We start from the raw sequence: 17,764 nt of genomic DNA, 5'->3' as shown, positions 1-17,764 counted from the left end.
GCCTAATGACCACAAATGTTTATATTGAGTTATTGGTAAAAGGAAAATGTAGCTAACAACATAAGTGTCCAATATAGAAATGGCCACATAAAATACATCAATTCCATTCACTTGCCGACTATGATGTGCTTTTTTTCTTTATTTTTTTATTTTTTGGGGGGTACTGGGTATTGAACTCAGGGGCACTCAACCACTGAGCCACATCTCCAGCCCTTTTTTGTATTTTATTTAGAGACAGGGTCTCACTGAGTTGCTTAGCACCTCGATTTTGCTGAGGCTGGCTTTGAACTCTCAATCCTCCTGCCTCAGTCTCCCAGGCTGCTGGGATTACAGGTGTGCGCCACCATGCCCGGCTATGACATGTTATTTTAATAAGAAAGCCATTTTTTAATCATCATGTGAAAAAGGGCTGGTTTTGATCTATGTGGCTTCAAAGAATCAGAACCAAAGGCTGGAACTGAGTTAAGGGCAGGTTAACTCAATGCAGAAGAATGTTCCCAGCATGCAGGAAACTGCTTGTGAGGTGATGAGCTCCCTGCCACTGGGATTCCCCCAGTGAGGCTGGTGCTGGGCTCATCTGGGCTTGGGTGGAGGAGGCTGCATGAGACATTCTCCCAGGGGCATCTGGAGGTGGTGATGCTGACGAGGAGGCCACCAAGACTAAGGAATTCCAAGGGAATCCACTTCCTTCCTTCTGCTCTCCACTTCAAGTGTTCCCCAAAATAAAGTCTGCTCCCTCCTAGGAGTTTTCTAACTGATGAGAGACCAGCCTACAGAAACCATCTCTCAGAGCCTGGCTTCCAGAGTTCCTGAGCCTCAGCCTGAGCTCTGCTGACCCTGAGCACTGCAAGAGCTTAGCAGCAAGCTAAGCTGTCCCCACGTTCAGCTCAGACCTCCTCCTGACCCACCGCGGGGCCCACGTGGCCAAGCCAGTATCCAAGCCCATGACCACAATGTATGCACCACAGGCTGGCGAGGAGATCCGCTCTGAGCCACAGCTTGCCCAGCACCCGGTGACACCCACCCCTATCTGGGGCGCCTTCCAGGCTGATCCCTGGGCCACCAATGCTCCCTCTGCTGAGCCTGCGGCTGCGGATGGACCTGGGTGAGGCGGGGCTGTGATGTCAGCCCGGGAGCCAGGGCAGGCTGCCTGGCTCTCCGCCTTCCCCAGTAATTACTTCATTTACACCGAGCAGGAAGAATCCAACTCAATAATCCAGGCAGACACACTAAAGCAATTATCTGTGTAATGCGTCCTGCACCATCGCCTTCCTGTGAAAAAGGAAAGGCCGAACCCCGGGGGAAAAAAAAAAAAAAAAGAAAAGTCCCCTTTGTCTCTCCAGCCCGTGCAGCAGCCCGCCAGGATTAATTACACACCCGCGCTAACACATTTATCACCTCGCCGGCGATCGGGAAACCGAGGACCTTTAATAATTCACATCGGCAGCCCAGCACTCTGCGCCCTTGTGCGGAGACACAGAACCCCGCTTGTTTCCGTAAGGAAAGCCCCGTGGCTGTGCCAGGCGGGGCGCCCCGGCCCCTCCTGCCACCGCCTCCTGGAGACGCGCCGAGCCGCAGGCCGCCGTCTGAGCCGAGCCTCTGTGGCCCCTCCCTCCTACCCGCGCCACCACCAGGATCTGCGGGTCTCCAGCACCGGCTAAAATGCAGCAGCTCAGACGCTGAGCTGGAGACTGGAGAGTCAGCGCTGCAGAAACCTCCACAGCGGCGAGCAAGAGGGGATTTGGGGGATTGAGGGCAGGCACCTGCGATGCCCCCGCAGCCATCTGGACAGGGGACTCGGGCAGAGACTGCCACTCAGGGCTGCCCCGCATGCAAGAGACCCTCGGTGAGGTGCACCAGCTGCCAGATAGAGAGCAAGGGGTCTAACCGGATTTGGGGAGAACTGTCCAGCTCCGAAGGCCACGCCTCCTGGGGCACTGACTCTGCGCTCAGCCCTCCTCCCCACCCCCTTCCACCCTCCCGCAGCTCGCCCTCCCCACCTCTGCCCGGGCTGCTCACCCCGCATCCTGGCTCTCCCCGCCCCTCCCCTGCCATGGCTGGTCTGCTGTCTCAAAGGGCATCTCCTTCTCCTTCCCCGTTCCTTGCCCCTCCACCCCTAGTTCTCCTTTCCCCTCACTGGCCAGTTCCCCAGCCTTCCTCTCTTTCCAGACTCCTCACACAATAAACCTGGGGCTCTCGGCTGGCCACATCCTGTCCATCATTAAGAAGGCTGGCCCCTCACTCCCCACCACTCCTGTCCCTGTTCCAGGCTCCAGCTCCTGTGGGAGCTTCCCACGGACTCTCCGACTCCAGCCCTTGGCCCCAACCTCTGAGCCCTCAGAAAGAGGCACTCTGACCGGTCCCACTAAGGAGGGTGAGTCTTGGGGTTGACCCGAGCCCGACCCTGGGAGACCCCTCTCCATCTCCACCCTGCTGGCCTTTCACTCATTCCTCTGGCACTGGTAGAGGCAGGGTGGGGCTGGCCTCTGCGCTCTAGCCAGGCTGGGGGCCCAGCTGGACCCTAGGAGGCAGCAGCCCCAAAGCTACTCTAGCCCAGGGAGGCAATTCAAATGTAATCAATTCAAACAGCATCAGCCCTTACTGGGGACTCTGGAGGAGGCTGGGGGCACCGAGAGGGCTATAATTAGCATTCTCAGCATCTATGATCCCCAAGTAATGCTGCCAAGGATGAGGGATGGGGAAGGCAAGGGAACCGCAGTGCACACAGCCCGGGCTCACACGGCAGGCAAGCGGTGGCTGCCAGCCCTGACCGGAGCCCAACCTTCCTCCTCCCACCTCATCCATCTGATGCATCCAAACAGACTCACCGACTTGCTTTGGAGGTGTGATCCCACGCTGAGAGCGCTAACTCTGCAAGCCCCGAGCACCCCTCCCCCAGCTCAGGCCAGCTGGGGTCCTCCTCCCCTGCCCCTAGGGGCCCCCTTCTGAAGAGCGGGGCTCTGAATCTAATCTGATCTAATCAGTCATCGCTCCGGCTGGCAAGTCCCTGGCGCAGGGAGAGGATGCTGTTGTGGTTACTGCAGGACCCAGCATCTTTCCCAGGCAGAAGCAGCTGGGCATGCTCCATCAGCTCCCGCGGGGATTTCAGGGCCACGTGACTCTCCCTCCCCAAGCTGTCACTTAGGATCAGAAGTAAATAGTCCCCGAAAAGGTTTAACTCCATCCACACCAGTGACAAGCTGCTAACCACCCTTGCACTCAGCCCGCCAGGGAGAGGATGGGGTGGTTCTGCCCAGCCTCCCTGGTCTCCCACTGCAGGGACAAGACTGCCCCCCAAAGGGCAGCTGGGCCAGCATCTGGGTAAGCTACATTCCTAGAGCCCTCCCCCGAGGGACTGCAGGGAGCCAGAACCGCTGGGGACCTCACCCAGCCTACCTGTGACCACCTTCCAGCCCCGAGGCTGCCCACTGCAGAGGGGGGCATGTTTCTGGGGTCAGGAGGGCTTAGTTGGGGCCTTGCTGCCTCCGCTGCCCCAGCACAATGAATTTAAAGAAATAACATTCAGAGGTGGCTGGAGTCCTTTGTAAGACACCAAACTGGTCTCCATGACCTTGGATGAGAATGCTAGCCACACCAGGGGCACCTGGGTTCTCCATTATTGATGGTCAAAGGCAGAAGCGCTTCGACGACAGTGCGGTAGCCCTGCTTCTGCTGTAGACAAAGACATTCCCTCTCTCTCTCTCATTTTCTCTCAGTCTTACTCTGCCTCAGTTTCCCTCTCCTCACACCCCTGTGGATGCTGGAAAAATAAGGCACTCTGTGCCAATGGGCAAGTGCAATAGGAACACAGACCTCAGAACCAGATCGGCAAGATGGGAAGAAAAGAGAGGGTTCTCAAGGCAACTCCCAGGCAGGCCCCGGCCTCAGTCCTGCCCACCCGAGACCCAGAGCTGAAGATGGAACCAATGAGCTCCTTCGGTCACTTCTGAAAACAGAAATATTCCAAGAAGCAGGCTTAGACAAACCATGTCTACCAGGCCCCACCCATGTTTGTTATTAGAGTGACTTGATACAAAAAATTAAGCCTTTCTTCACTTGAATATGATTGAATCTTTTCCTGTGATCATATATTTTCCTGGCTGAAGCCTTTTCTTTAAAAAGAATCTGCTTTGAAAAGAGTAGAAGATGACTTCCCTCCCAGAGCCCAGGAGGAGCCTGGTTAGTTGGGATGGGGGACACTGAGCAGACCTGGGCCATACACAAGAGTGGGGTGCAGTCAGGAGCCTAGGGAGGGACTGGAGGGACTTCCAGTCCAGAGCAGGCCAAGCAGAACTGGGAGTCCCGGGCCAGAGCAGCATGCGCTGGCCAGCAGTCCTGGTGGGAGGGAGTCCTTTGGCCACCTTTTCCCCTTCCCACAGCCTGGCTGAGATGTCAGGCTGGGGTCTAGAAAGCCACTCAGTTGAAGGAGCAGGGAAGTTGGGAGCGAGGCCCAGTGCCAGACAGGAATGATTAAACCCACTCACCTGCCCTGGCTCTCCAGGACTTGGCAAGGTTGCCTGGTCCAGGCAGGGGAGAGTCTGCTTCCAGGCAGCCAAAGACGAAGGGTCCTGGAGGTCTGTGGCCCTGAACTTATGAAGCAAAGTAGGGCTGCAGCGAGAGAGCACAGCACCTGGGAGGGCTATGGGCAAGGGGACAAAGATGCCAGCCCCCAGCCCACGGAATCCTCAGGCAGCTGGAGAAGGCGGCTGACAGACGGGCCTGCTGGGCGGTTTCCTCTCTGGCAGACAGGGGGCAAGGGCTGCAGTGGAGGCCCTGGATCCTCCACCAAGCCTGAGCCAGACTTGTGCTTCTGGGGAACCTGAAGGCTCAGAGGGAATGAGAGGCCAAGGGGAGGACGTGGGTGGGCACAGTGCCTTCACCGGGTGGAGCCAGAGGGAGGCAGCAAGAGAGCCTCAGGGTCCAGCAAGGACTGGTGAGGCAGAGCCAGGAGGGCAAAGTCCTTTGTCCAAATCTAAACTCTTTCCCTGTCAGCCCAGTAGAGAAGTCAGACATATCTGGAGAGGGTTGAGGAAGAGGTATGAGGGGGACAGAATTCCAAAGAAAGCTCCTCTGTGGTCCTGCCTCTGCTCTAGACTCACCCTGTGGCTCAAGTGAAGTTCAAGTTCTCAGTTGCTATTCAGTCTCTGAACACTTGAACACCCTTCAAGAGTCGTGGATGCTCCATACCACATGGGTGGCCACTAAACTGATTGATTCACTGTCCCTCAGCACCCACTCCTCACCCTGGGCCTTATCCACGTGGGCCTCCCTCCCTCCAAATGTGCCACATGGGGGGCGGGGAGGGAAGCCGGCGTGGCTCAGCTCCGTCCCTAACTTGGCACCTTGGAAACAGCTTCTTCAGGGCTGAGCCTCAGGTTTCCTCACCTGCAAATGGAGTTTCCCTGAAGCTAAGACCAGCTGCTACCTTTCCTCCTGGCTGGCTCATCCTTCCCTGTCCTGGGATGTTATCTGTCTTCGGAGGCTGTAGGGCCAGAATTGCTACCTGTGACTTCTCCATCCTGTCTGCCTTCTGGAGACAGCAGAACAGCTCCTGGTGCCACCTCACCAGCTGGGTGTCCTCTGGGGTCCCACAGGTGGGTTCTGTATGGATTCTCAGCGATCCAGCACAGCCTCTTAGGGGTCACCTGAGGCTCACTGCCCAGTCCTCCAGCACATGGAAGACAGCACTGGCCCCAAAATCTCTGTTCCCAAAGCCCCCAGCCTGGTGCTGCCCAGCTCAGTGTGCACCTGCGGGTTCTGGCACCTTCCTGAAGAGAAGGTTCAGACCACAAAGAAGTGACAGGGCTGGTGGGGCTCCCTAGGTGGAGTAGCACCTGGGGTTAAAGGGGTGTGTCTCTGCAGGACACGTTCCTGTCACACCTCCTCCCCTGCCAACTCTGGAGAGAGAGGGAGAGGCACTCTTGGAGGCAGAATCAGTTAAGTCCTACAGCCGGTTACTTGAGCAGGGAGCCAGGGAAGGTGGTCAGGAACAGATCTTTAAGATTCAGAAAGAAGTCCACCAGACCTACGGTGGTTGAGGTGTGTCAGGGGAGGGTCAAGATGACCCTGTCAGCTCCTGGAAGGTACCATCAGCCTGGGGAGAGAATCTGTGGGTCACCACTGAGCAAACCCCGAACGCTGGATGTGGTGGCCAATCATGCGTGCTCTGGCGCCCTCTCGTGGATAAACATGGCAAGTGCATGCATGCCGGTAATGGGCTTTACCCATCCCTCCTCTCAGGCTCTTTTCCTCCCCAGGTACTGGGAATTGAACCCAGGGGGAATTTACCACTGAATTCCTAGCCCCCTTTTTTTTTTTTTCTAGACAGGGTCCCACCAAGTTGCCCAGGCTGGCCTGGAACTTGCCATCCTGCCCCAGCTTCCGGAGTAGCTGGGCTCACAGGTGTGCACCACCACACCAGCTTTTTACCCACTTCTTCACCTTTTGCTTTTCCCTTCTCCCCACACCCTCCTTCCTGGCAGATGACACCTTCAGAACTGCAGGTACACTGGAGTAATACATCACTTGTGGGTACCATGTGAATCGCACCCCCCCCTCCCCCGACACCAGGAAGAAAAGGGTTTATTGAAACACAGTCATCACCCTTGTTTGATCCTGGGCAAATGTCCGTATGTGTTTATTGAAATTTGATCCATCTATATTAGAAGAAAGAAACAGCCCCCACGTTGTCTGGATAGCTCACTTTTATTATTACCTCTTGGGATCCGTGTCTGGGGTCCTCAGAGTTTCTAATGCATCTACCAACAGAATGTCATAAACCTGGGTGGGCAAAGGACTTAAAATCAGCATACTGTAATGATGCGGCCACATCAACGTTTATAGTAGCTCAATTCACAATAGCTAAACCATGGAACCAACCTAGGTGCCTTTCAACAGATGAATAAAGAAAATGTGGTACCTATACCCAATACAGTATTACTCGGGTATAAAGAAGAATGAAATTAAGGCATTTGCTGGTAAATGGATGGAACTGAAGATTATCATGCTAAGTGAAATAAACCAATCCCAAAAACCCAAAGGCCAAATGTTCTTTCTGATATGCAGATGCTGACTCACAATATGGAGGGGAGGGGAAGAATAGAAGTACTTTGGATTAGACAAAGGGGAATGAAGGGAAAGGAGAGGGGCTGGGACTAGGAAAGACAGTAGAATAAATCAGACATAACTTTCCCATGTTCATATACGAATACATGATCAGTGGAACCACATCATGTACAACCACAAGAATGGGAAGTTATGTTCCATGTATGTATAATATGTCAAAATACACTGTACTGTCATGTCTATCTAAAAAGAACAAATGAAAAAAAAATTTTTAAAACCTGGATGGGGCAGGCTGGGGTTGTGGCTCAGTGGTAGAGCACTTGCCTAGCATGTGTGAGGCACTGGGTTCGATTCTCAACACCACGGATAAAAAAAAATGAATAAAATAAAGGTTCATCAACAACAAAAAATATATATTAAAAATTAAAAAAAAAAAAAAAAAAAAAAACCCTGGGTGGGAACGGATTGTGCAGGGAACTGTGAACATCGGAGGGTGGACCCCAGTCGTTCTCTCTCTTCACCCGGGCGTTCCTGGGCGCGTCCCCAGTGCGGGCCAAGGGCGCTGGGGGAACAGCCCTGCATCATGTTCCAGTCACGGCCTGGGAAGTCCTGCAGACTCGGGGCTCCCCCAGCTTGACTTCCTACAAGCTTCCTGACGTTGAACAAGTTATTTACTGCCTGGGTTTTCTCTGTTAACAAAACGGTTAGGGACGATGGCACCTCCCTCGCAAAGGAGCCTCGTGAATGAAAGGAGAGACGCACAGAAGCCCTTGGGCTCTGGGACGCGACTGCTGCTGCTGACCCACAGAACGGCCACCGAGTCTGGGCACACACACACACAGACATGCAATGAAGGGCTACTGACATTTCGTCACAACCTGTGACAAGACAATATTATGCCCCCAGACTTCCTGGCCACCCTGCGTCGCCCCTGCCTTGAGGAATTTTCAGTCTAGACCAGCGGCTCTCACCAGCGCAGTGCCCAGACCAGCAGTAGCAGCATCACCAGGAAACCTTTCGGAAATGCGAAGCCCAGACCCCCTGAATCCGAATCGCTGGGCAGGGCCAGTCGATCGGCAAACCCTCCAGTGCCCTGGGCGCGCACTCAGGTTGGAAAACAGCAGATGGACGTAAAAGGACACATGTGGAAGCAACTAACTGCAGGAGGGCTTGCCTGACGGAGGGAGGCCCTGGGCAGGGTCCGCAAGGAACAGCAAGTGTCCACAGGTGGACACAGCCGTGTGGGAGGAGGGAGCCGGACGCGCTGGGAGGCAGGCACGTGATGAGGGACCCCCAGGGGCGTGGTGTGGCTTCGGGAGACGGGGAGTGTGGGAGGTGAGGCTGGGCAGGGAGGCAGCAGCCAGATCCTGGAGCCCCCTCAGTGTATGGAGAAGAAACCAGAGAATCATAGGCACGAATCAAATCTACAGAAAAAATACTCTTGTAGCTCTGTGGCCCCGGGGCAGGAGGAGCCGCGGAGAAGCTGCTAGAGTGGCCCCGGTGAGCTGCCCGGGCGCATGAACTCCAGCCCCACTGCAGGGACACAGGAAAGTGGGTGGGTGAGAGAGATGGAGGAGCCAGGACCCCCCGGGGAGGAGCAGGGCAGAGGGGAGGCCCCTGGGGGTCCTGCCTTGTGGCGAAGGAGCAGTACAGAGAAAGAGGAGGGGTCTCGCCTACACCACTGGGGAGCTCCGCTCCCAGCTGGTGGTTGGAGGAGGAATTAATCATGTTTCTGTAGTTCACCTCCCCGTGGTTTCTCATTCATCCCAGCAAATGCTGGGTTCCTAACACGTACCAGAAATGCACCACCGCCAGAATCTGCTGTCAGGGCTACATGACAGTGCGGAACATTAGCCATTAGTAAGTAAGCAAATACATTTCTTAATGTTTCAGTAGTGGTAGGTACGATTTAAAAAAAAAGAGTGAGTGAGGAGAAGTGGGGACTTCACAGGGACTCGTGAGGAAGGGCCTCATCAGATGGGCAGAAATAGGAGAAGAGTGCTCCCAGGCAGCAGGAACAGCACATGCAAAGGTCCTGAGGTGGGCATGAATTTGACATGGAAGGAAGGAAACATGAAAGTCTGCACAGCTGGCCAGTTGGGGAAGGAGACCAGGGTGGTGGGCAGAAGCAGAGCACACTAGATAAGGTTTTTGCTTTTGTTTTTGGTACCAGGGATTGAACTCAGGGATACTTTACTGCTGAGCCCCAGCCTCAGCCCCTTTTATTTTTTATTTTGAGACAGGATCTTGGGCTGGGATGTAGCTCAGTGGCAAAGTGTCTGCCTCACATTTGCAAAGCCCCGGGTTAGACCCCCAGTTCCAAAAGAAAGACAGGGTTCTTGCTGAGTTGCTTGGGGCCTCACTAAATTGTTGAGCCTGGTCTCAAACTTTCGATCCTCCTGTCTCAGCCACCCAAGAAGCCAGGATTACAGGCATGCCATGGCTCCTGGCTCAAAGGTAAGTTTTTAAGGATAGAAAAGAGGTAATAATGTAAAAGCACTTAATAAACCGTCTCAAGAACCAAATGTATATCTTGTACATTCAGGAATATTAAGATGGTTTCCATAAGCAAGAAAAAACTTTTTTTGTTGTTGTTTTGGGTGTTGTGTGTGTGTGTGTGTGTGTGTTACTGGGGTTTGAACCTAGAGGTCTTTTCATCACTGAGCTCCATTCCCAGACCTCTTATTTTTGATTTTGAGACACGGTCTCATTAAATTGCCCAGGCTGGCCTCACATTTGCCATCCTCCTGCCTCAGCCTCCTGAGTAGATGGGATTACAGGCGTGCACCACTGCGCCCGGCAAAGGAGCAGTTCTTAACTGAAACAGGAAGGATTTGGATTTAATTTTAATTTAATTTAATTTTAGCGCATGTAAGAGTCATGCGCTAGCAGAACAGTTTCCAAAACAGGCCATTCATAAAAGCTTTTTGTTTTTAAAAATATGGCTGTCCTTGAGTTTGGGGATGGAAAGGGGACCTCTCATGGTGTTGGTGGATGAGGATTTCAGAGAGGAGAGGGAGGGAAAGGGTCCACTTTCCTGGGTGGACTCTGGCTCCCTCAGCGGAGCTGGGGCCCTAGTCAACCAGGCAGCCATCCTGCAGAATCAGGGGGCAGACCAGGCGGGGAGCCCACAGGCCTGAGCATGCTGGGCCTCGCCCATGGGCAGGAAGCCAGGACCCAGCCCGGCTGGGAGGCGGGGAGACTGAGGCCAAGCGGAGGGAAATGGGTCCAAATGAGTGTTGCGGACCAACCCAGCCCAGAGAGCTAAGTCCTCTGCATCCCTGGTTAAATCCTGGGTGGTTTCCTGAGGAGCGGCTTCCGCTGTGAAAAGTCAGGGTTGCCCGCCTCGGGGCCTGGACAACTCCTCAGAAGGAAGCAGAGCACCCCACACACACCTCCACTCGAATCACAGGCGCCCCCATCCAGCAGTAAGAGAGCTGGGCCTGGCCTGGCCTGGTCACCGCCAGTGTGTCTTCGCAATGAGCACCACACACCTGCCCTTGGAGCACCACCTTCCTCCACTCAAGCCCCGCTTCCCTCAGCTCCTGCCTCTCCACCACTGTCTGTTTTGGCTAGAACATTCTCCTCCGCTTAGTTGGGCCATCTCCTTCCACCTGTGCAGCCCAGCCCAGTGTTCCACCCACCCCGCCCCAGAAAACTTTCCGTGATTGACACCAACCATGCCCAGGCCAACAGAAACACACACAGACAGACAGACAGCTCTCTCTGCAGGACTCTGAGACCTACGGTCCCTCCTGGCCACTCACAGACCCAGCAATGCCTCTGGCGAAAAACCAGACCTTTTAACCACCTCCCCACCAGAGGTGACATCAGTGACAAGGACAAAAGTAAGACCAACGGCAAGATCAGAAAGGAAATGCCATCTTACTCACTTGATGAAATACACGGCTCCTTCCCGCGTGGAATCCATCTCCCAGCCCTTGGGCAAACCTGAAAGGAAGCAGAATCGCAGAGTGAGAAGACCCAGACTCAGCCCTTCCTCCGCCCACCCCACCAAGCAACCTGCGCTCAGGGGGGATGGGCCTGGGGGCAGGAGAGTCCCGAGATCAGCCACAGTGGTGGAAGGGACCATTTCACCTTCTTTGGCCTATTATTTCTAGCAAATAATGAGATGGCAATGGATGGAACACCTTCTGACAATAAGCAAAGTCACCAAAAAAAACCATTACCTGGTGGGACTCACTCATGCATTCAAGAAAGCTTCTCTGAGCAACCCCCAGGCCACGCCCTGGCCAGCCACTGAGGCACAGCAGTGAGCCACATAGGGTTATCCTGGAAGGATCCTCAGGATCGTCTGCCCAGCCTCCTTATAACACAGAAGTGGAAGCTGGGGCCAAGGGTGGTCACCTGCCCCAGGACTCAAATAATTAGCACCCAAGATTGAGGAGATTTGACAAGGACTCAAGTCTCCAAATCCCAGGCCAGTGGTATGACCTCTGGACTCTGCTGCTTCTAGGACAAGACAGTGAGGACCTGGGAAATCAGTCCCAGAAAATGAAGAGACTTGTCATAATTTTCAATAACATCTCTGAAAAAATTTACCCCTGGAAGGGCTCAGAGAGAATCACAGGATTTCAGTCACAAGGGCTAAGTCACCGAGGAAGCTGAGCTTGGCTGGGGAGTTCCCAGGCTGACCCCACAGGTGGGTGAGACAATGCCACCTCAAAAGGGGACTCTGTCAGGTGCTCACTCATCCTGTCCTGTGCACCCTACCCTGTCCCACGGACTCCCTCCTCCCATAGCAGAGGAGGAGTTCTCTGAGAGCCCTAGAGAATCCACTGTCAGGAGCAGGGGTGGACAGGGAGCTGCTCAAGATCATTCCTCTGGTGGGTGCACAAGTCCCCTGGCTGACACTGGAAAACAGATGGTGATTCTTGTGACAGATTCATGCCCACCTTTCTGGTCTGCTAAGCATCTGCCTTGGGTAGGAGGTCTTACAAGACACGGCCATTCTGTTGGTCTGATCATCTCCTGACCATCTTAGCTGTTTGGGGACACAGGCTACAGAGGGCACAGCCTGGGTCCCGTAGCATGGCAGGTCCAGCTTTTCTTCATCCATTTTATTCGCCTGTGTTTATCAAAGGGTCTGTACTTCCATAGTTGCTACTGCTGGTGCTACAAGTTCTTCAGCAAAACAGAGCAGGTAGTGAGCCCAGCTTCTCCCCAGGACTTGGCCCGGGGAAATAACACCAGCTACCACTTGAGGAAATCTTCCTTCCCGCAAGCCACGCATGTCACCTCTGCCAGTGCTTCTAATCTGCACAGCAATATCATACAATAGCTGTCAGCCCAAGCTTACAGAAGAAGAAACTGAGGCCCAGACAGGTTAATCAAGTTGCTTAAAGCCACACAGGAAATGTCTGGGCCGGGATATGAGTACTGGTCTGCTGTCTTTAAAGCCCACACTCTTTCCTCTGTGCAACTCCATAAATGCTACTTGTTCCCCTCTGTCCCTGTGGGAGGACGTTCCCATTCAGAAGGGCGTGGGTTGGCAGCCTCCCCAAGTAGAGGGATCCCCATTGGGTCAGAATCATAAATAATCCTGCCACTGTGATGTGCCTGGGAAGGAGGCCAGTGTGGATTATGTCCCTTGCCTTTTTCTAGCAACTTCCCTCCACACTGCCCTCTCTGCCTGGGCAACACCAAGAGCGCTTATGTTCCTGACCAGGCGGAGTGCCCGCCGAGGCAGCTGCCCTCCCAGCAAGCTCCGGGGGCATCTTAACCCCTTCCCAGCTGTGGAAGGCCAGTTGGCTGGCCAAAAGAGACGGCCCACAGGCTCCTAGTCATCTTCCAGTCCTACCCAGGGTGCTGAGGGACTTGACTATGGATGGCTGAGACCCTGAGGCAGCAACAGCACCAGCCCCTGGAAGCAAAGCGTTCTGGCCGGGTGCTAGGAGGCAGGAGACCTCGCTTCAGGTTGGAGACGTGACAGTGATGATACCAACAGCAGTTCCTCCCAGGGCTCCTTGTGTGGTCCTGGCCACCTCCTAGGGAGGACCCCAACCCTCTCCCAGTTGCACAGATGCAGAATCAAGCACCTGCTCAAGACCATACTGATGGCAATAAAGCCAGGACCCGAGCGGGGTCTCTCCGCCTCCAGACTTACTGCTCTTAACCGCAACCCCACTTTGCTCATTAACCAAGTGCCTGAGCCAGGTACTCCCTCTCTGCTCTTCAGTTTTCTTCCTTGAAAATGAAGGGATTGAATCTCATGGTCCCTGAAATCTTTTCCAGCTCTAAAACATAATAATTTCAGTCTGGAATCAAGAAATAGGCTCTGGGCCAGAGGCAGTGGTGCACACCTGGTAATCCCAGCAGTTCAGGAGGCTGAGGCAGGAGGATCGCCAGTTCACAGCCAGCCTCAGCAACTTAGCCAGGCTCTAAGCAACTCAGTAAGACCCTGTCTCTAAATAAAATACAAAATAGGGCTGGGATGAGGTTCAGAGGTTGAGTGCCAGTATCGAAAAAGAAAGACAGGAAGGAAGGGAGGAAGAGAAAAGAGGGAAGAGGAGAGAGAGAGCGTAAGAGAGAAAGAGAGAGAGAGAAAGAGAGAGAGAGAAAGAAAGAAAGAAAGAAAGAAAGAAAGAAAGAAAGAAAGAAAGAAAGAAAGAAAGAAAGAAAGAAAAATAAAGGAAGGAAGAAGGGGGAGGCAGGAAGGAGGGAAGGAAGGAAGGAAAATAGGAAGGAAGGAAGAGAAAAGAGGTTCTGGGCAAGTCAAAACCCTAAGCCAGCTGTGCCCCATAAGTGACCACATCTCTCGGAAGCAGAGGCCTGGTATCCAGTCAGGTGAAGGCTGGATGGGTGGGAGAACTTGCCAGGATGTTGCCCACAGCCCCTCCTCCTACTGGTCTCACAACGGAAGGGGTTGATCTGCGGTCACTAGAAGGACCCCAGTCCTCCAGCCCGTCTGGCATCCCTACCACTGTGACTCAGACTGAATGCTTTTTCTTTGACTGTTTCTCGTGCATTGATGGCTCTCTGTGCCCCACCCTTCCCAGCAGCCTGGGAGGTCACTAGGGCAGGAAAGCAGTCAGCACTAGCCTTGGTCCCTCTTCTTCCCTGTTTCTCCCCAGCATAAAGGAGTTCCTACCAGCCAAGAGTGGCTATTTACATTTCAATTGATTAAAATAAAACACTCAGGTCCTTGGTAGCACTAACCACATTACCATAGCCCACATGTGGCCAGTGGCAACTTCCTGGGCAGCACATGGAGAATATCACCAACCTGGCATACAGCACTGGGGGCTGGGTTCTGCTCAGCCCAGGAACCTCAAGACAGAAGGGACTTCCCAATGGGCAAGGGATGAGAGAGGAGTGAGATCTTTGTCCTCCAAGACCTGCTCAGACACCAATCGTAGAGGCAGAAGCTTGGAGAGACCTGGAGGTCAGCACCAGCTCCTGCAAAATCCCCCAGATGGCAGCCCAAAGGCTAAGTGGAGTCCACCCATGGAGAAGGGAAGTCAGAGCAGAGCTGGGGCCCAGGGTTCCCGGAGCCACCTTAAGACTGTGCTTCCTCCTCGACTGCAAAGGCAGGGGCAGAAGGGTTCTTTACCTGGGCCGGAGGTGTGTCCACTCTGGATGGGTGATTCTGTACCAGGGTGCACCCAGCTGGTTGACTTTTCCTCATCACTACAGAAGGACCAAAAAGAAAGGGTCAGGTTCAAGAAAGGCTTCCCTGATCAAAGGCCCGTCTCCAAATGCACACCAACACCAACTGCCCCACCCAGCTGCCTGACGTGGGAGCCCTGACGCCGCTGTTCACGCATGCATGCGCTCACATGGCATCTTCGCAGCAGACTGAGGATTCGGAGGTGAAGGTGAAGGTCTGGTGCCTGCCTCGAAGAATTTATAACCCGCTGGGGAAACAGGTGCATGAAAGGATAGTCACAACACAGCCGCAGGAACTACTACCCCCATCCAGCAAGGCACAGGAAATGTCACGCCAGCACAGAGAAGGAACCACACTGGGGAGACTGCAGAGGACCCTGGGGAGGACGCCCAACCCACAGCTCCTCGGATACATGAGCAAGGGCGGAGGCTGTGTGCGTGGAGCCGGGGGTGTCTGCAAATTCAGGGATTTTCATTCACGACATCCCCTCCCGGATTATGGATCTGAGGTCTGGAGTGGGGAAATGACACTCCCAAAGTCACAACCAGTAAGTGATGAAGCCAGGGTCAGACCTAGACCTGTCCCCCACAAACCCCCAGCTCTTTCTAACATCTCGCACCCAGCAAGGCTGGCTCCCGGACAGTGCAGACCCCCTGGGCTCTAGATCTGAGGGCACAGGAACCCATCAATGTTTCTCCACCCCAACATTTCAAGCGACGCAGATTTTTCCAGAGTCAGATGGGACCTAGCATGAAGCACTGTCTTGGCCAATTCAGGCATGCGGAAGAAAGGACTCCCAGGTCCTCTGGATCATTCAGGCTTTTTGGCAGGGGGAGGTAGTCTTGGGGTCTAGGACAGACTCCATGCAGTGTCTTTAAGGTATGACTGATGTACAAGAAACTCCACTGGATACCTATTCCTCCCTCCCAGCTCTTGTGACCCCACTCTCCCCTGTAACAATGATCTGCTCTGTCTCTCTAGGTTAGCCTGCATTTTGCAGAGTTTCTAGAATTTCCTATAAATGGAATCATATAAGCTGGACATCTTTGTCTGACCGACTCTTCCTTCCTCCCGTCTTTCCCTCCTTCCCTCCTTCCTTTCTTCCTTCTGTGCTATAGAATTTCACTCCATCTAGTGCTGAGCAGTATTCAGGATACACCAGTGTGAGCATCCATCCACCTGTTGATGGACATAAGGGTTGTTTTCAATTTGGTACCACAACAAATAAAGCTACCATGACTATTCATGCACATTGTGTGGACATGGGCCCATTCATTTTTCTCTGAGGTTGGACACCTGCTGCAGGAAGAGATTTCCCAACTGACCCAAGAAGAAACAAAGTCACAGTTCCAGGGACCCCTGAGCCCTGGAGCCTTTGGGAGCCATTGAAGAAGATGCCTTACTACTAGGCCCTGGTCTGGACTTTGATCCTGGGAGAGGGTGGAGAGGAAGCCAAGGAAGGGGAAGGGTTTGAGGGAAATGAAACCCCTCACCCTCCTCTTGAGCTTCCCTGAGGCTTTCCAGTCCACGGACCTGCCCTCCCTCACGCTGCTGGCTCCCTCAGACGCCCCAGCTGCCTCCCCGCCACCAGTATGGCGTGGACCAGCCCAGCACATGCAGCCACAGGCTGTCTCCACCCCAGTCCTGGACGGAAGGGAAAGTGGACCTGGAAGGACCCATGTGACCCAAGCTCAGTTGGTCCCTGAGTGCCACCTGGAATTTGTCTGAGGGTCCCTGGTCATTTGCAGAGTGTTCCCAGGCTTTCCCATCAGCCTGCCCCTCCTGCCAACCCCCACCCACCCCAACTCTCAACAACTGATCGTGTCTCTAACTGAAAAAAAAAAATGAAACCGTGAGGCCTCCCCACACTTCCCACCACCCTGCCCCCAAGCTGACCACGTTCTCACCCATCCTTTAACTCCCGCCTCTGCACAGGACAGAAGGCAGCCTTCTCCCCTCTAAGGCTGATCCCCTGCCTGGGCTACAGACCCATCCTTTCCCATCTTTGGCAGAAATGTCACTCCACTGAGCATCCCCACGTGCACGGTCACCTTCTCCCCCACCCCCTGTGTGGGGTCTGTCACTTCCTGCTCCACTCCTCCTCCCGGGGAACTCTGCCTCATGTCCTCTCCCTCCTGACCTGACATCCCTCCCCGCTCTCCCCGCCTCCTGCCTCCCAGGCATCAGCCCACTGCCACCTGGTTTCTGTTCCCAGCCCCTCCCTGAAACCACTTTCCATTAAAGACGCCCTCGCCCCCAACGTTCCTAAACCCAGTAGACACTTTCAAGTCTTCGGCTTTTCGACCACGATCGACATAGCTGGCCACCCCTTCCTTCTTCAGTCCCAGCATCCCTCTTCCTTGCCTTCTGGGGCAACTCTCCTAGTGCTGCTCACCCCGTGACCCCATGACCTCATTCCTCTTTCCTGTCCCTAAATGCTGGTGATGTCCTTCCAATGCCGTCCCTCCCACACTCTGGGCAGCCCTGCCTCTGCATGATGATGGCCAGGACTCTCTTTCCAGCCCAGATGGCTCTCTGGACCCTCATCTGTCTACCCAGCTAACACCTGAGAAGCGGCATTTTCCCCGAACCTGTACCCCCCCGAAAGGGGTTTCTATTCCTATACTACTGATTTCTGGCAAACTCAAACTGGAAATTCTGAGATTTATCTTTGCCCTCCCTCATCGCACCTTCAGCTGCCTGAGGAATCGTTCTGAATGCAGATCTGACTATGTCAAGCCCTCGAGTGACCTTTGGCATCCCACCTCCACAGGATTGAGCCCAAACCCCTCAGCCTAACACATAAGGCCTCTCAAGCTGCCCTCTTCTGACTCTTTATCCTTGTCCCCTGCATCCTCCACTCCATCTCTACTGAGCCCCGTAGAGGATTCTAGCGACCTGTGTCCCAGACCATCAGTGCTGTCCTCCCACAGGCCCCGGCTGCCAGGGCCCCTTTGGCTCCCACCCCTCATCCAGCTCAGCCCAAACGCTTCCTCCTGGGGAGGCCCCCTGAACTCCCGACAGAGCGCGAGCTCTTCCGTCTTCCTCTTCCTATAGCCACGTGCAAAT

The 17,764-nt window shown here is 54.3% G+C and overlaps 1 protein-coding gene and 1 long non-coding RNA gene across 5 annotated transcripts in view; one reads left to right on the top strand and one right to left on the bottom strand.

Annotated features, from left to right (window-relative positions):
* Plekha6 (pleckstrin homology domain containing A6) overlaps nucleotides 1-17,764 on the bottom strand; it is a 144,238-nt gene that overhangs the window by 123,870 nt on the left and 2,604 nt on the right. For all 4 annotated transcript variants that reach the window (XM_047520103.1, XM_047520104.1, XM_047520106.1 and 1 more), the window contains exons 2-3: nucleotides 14,639-14,715; nucleotides 10,959-11,016 (exon numbers count right to left, since the gene is read on the bottom strand). In XM_047520103.1, coding sequence (XP_047376059.1) covers nucleotides 10,959-11,016; nucleotides 14,639-14,715 — 135 coding nt within the window. The remainder of the gene's footprint in view (nucleotides 1-10,958; nucleotides 11,017-14,638; nucleotides 14,716-17,764) is intronic.
* LOC124961504 (uncharacterized) lies at nucleotides 1,708-3,890 on the top strand. The gene is made up of 3 exons (XR_007104267.1): nucleotides 1,708-1,846; nucleotides 2,270-2,374; nucleotides 3,717-3,890. It is a non-coding gene; the product is annotated as an uncharacterized LOC124961504 (long non-coding RNA).

This window comes from Sciurus carolinensis, chromosome 12, assembly GCF_902686445.1.
Source record: "Sciurus carolinensis chromosome 12, mSciCar1.2, whole genome shotgun sequence".
NCBI lineage: Eukaryota > Metazoa > Chordata > Mammalia > Rodentia > Sciuridae > Sciurus > Sciurus carolinensis.
Note: the sequence above shows the minus strand (reverse complement) of the source record. Positions and strands in the feature narration are given on the sequence as shown.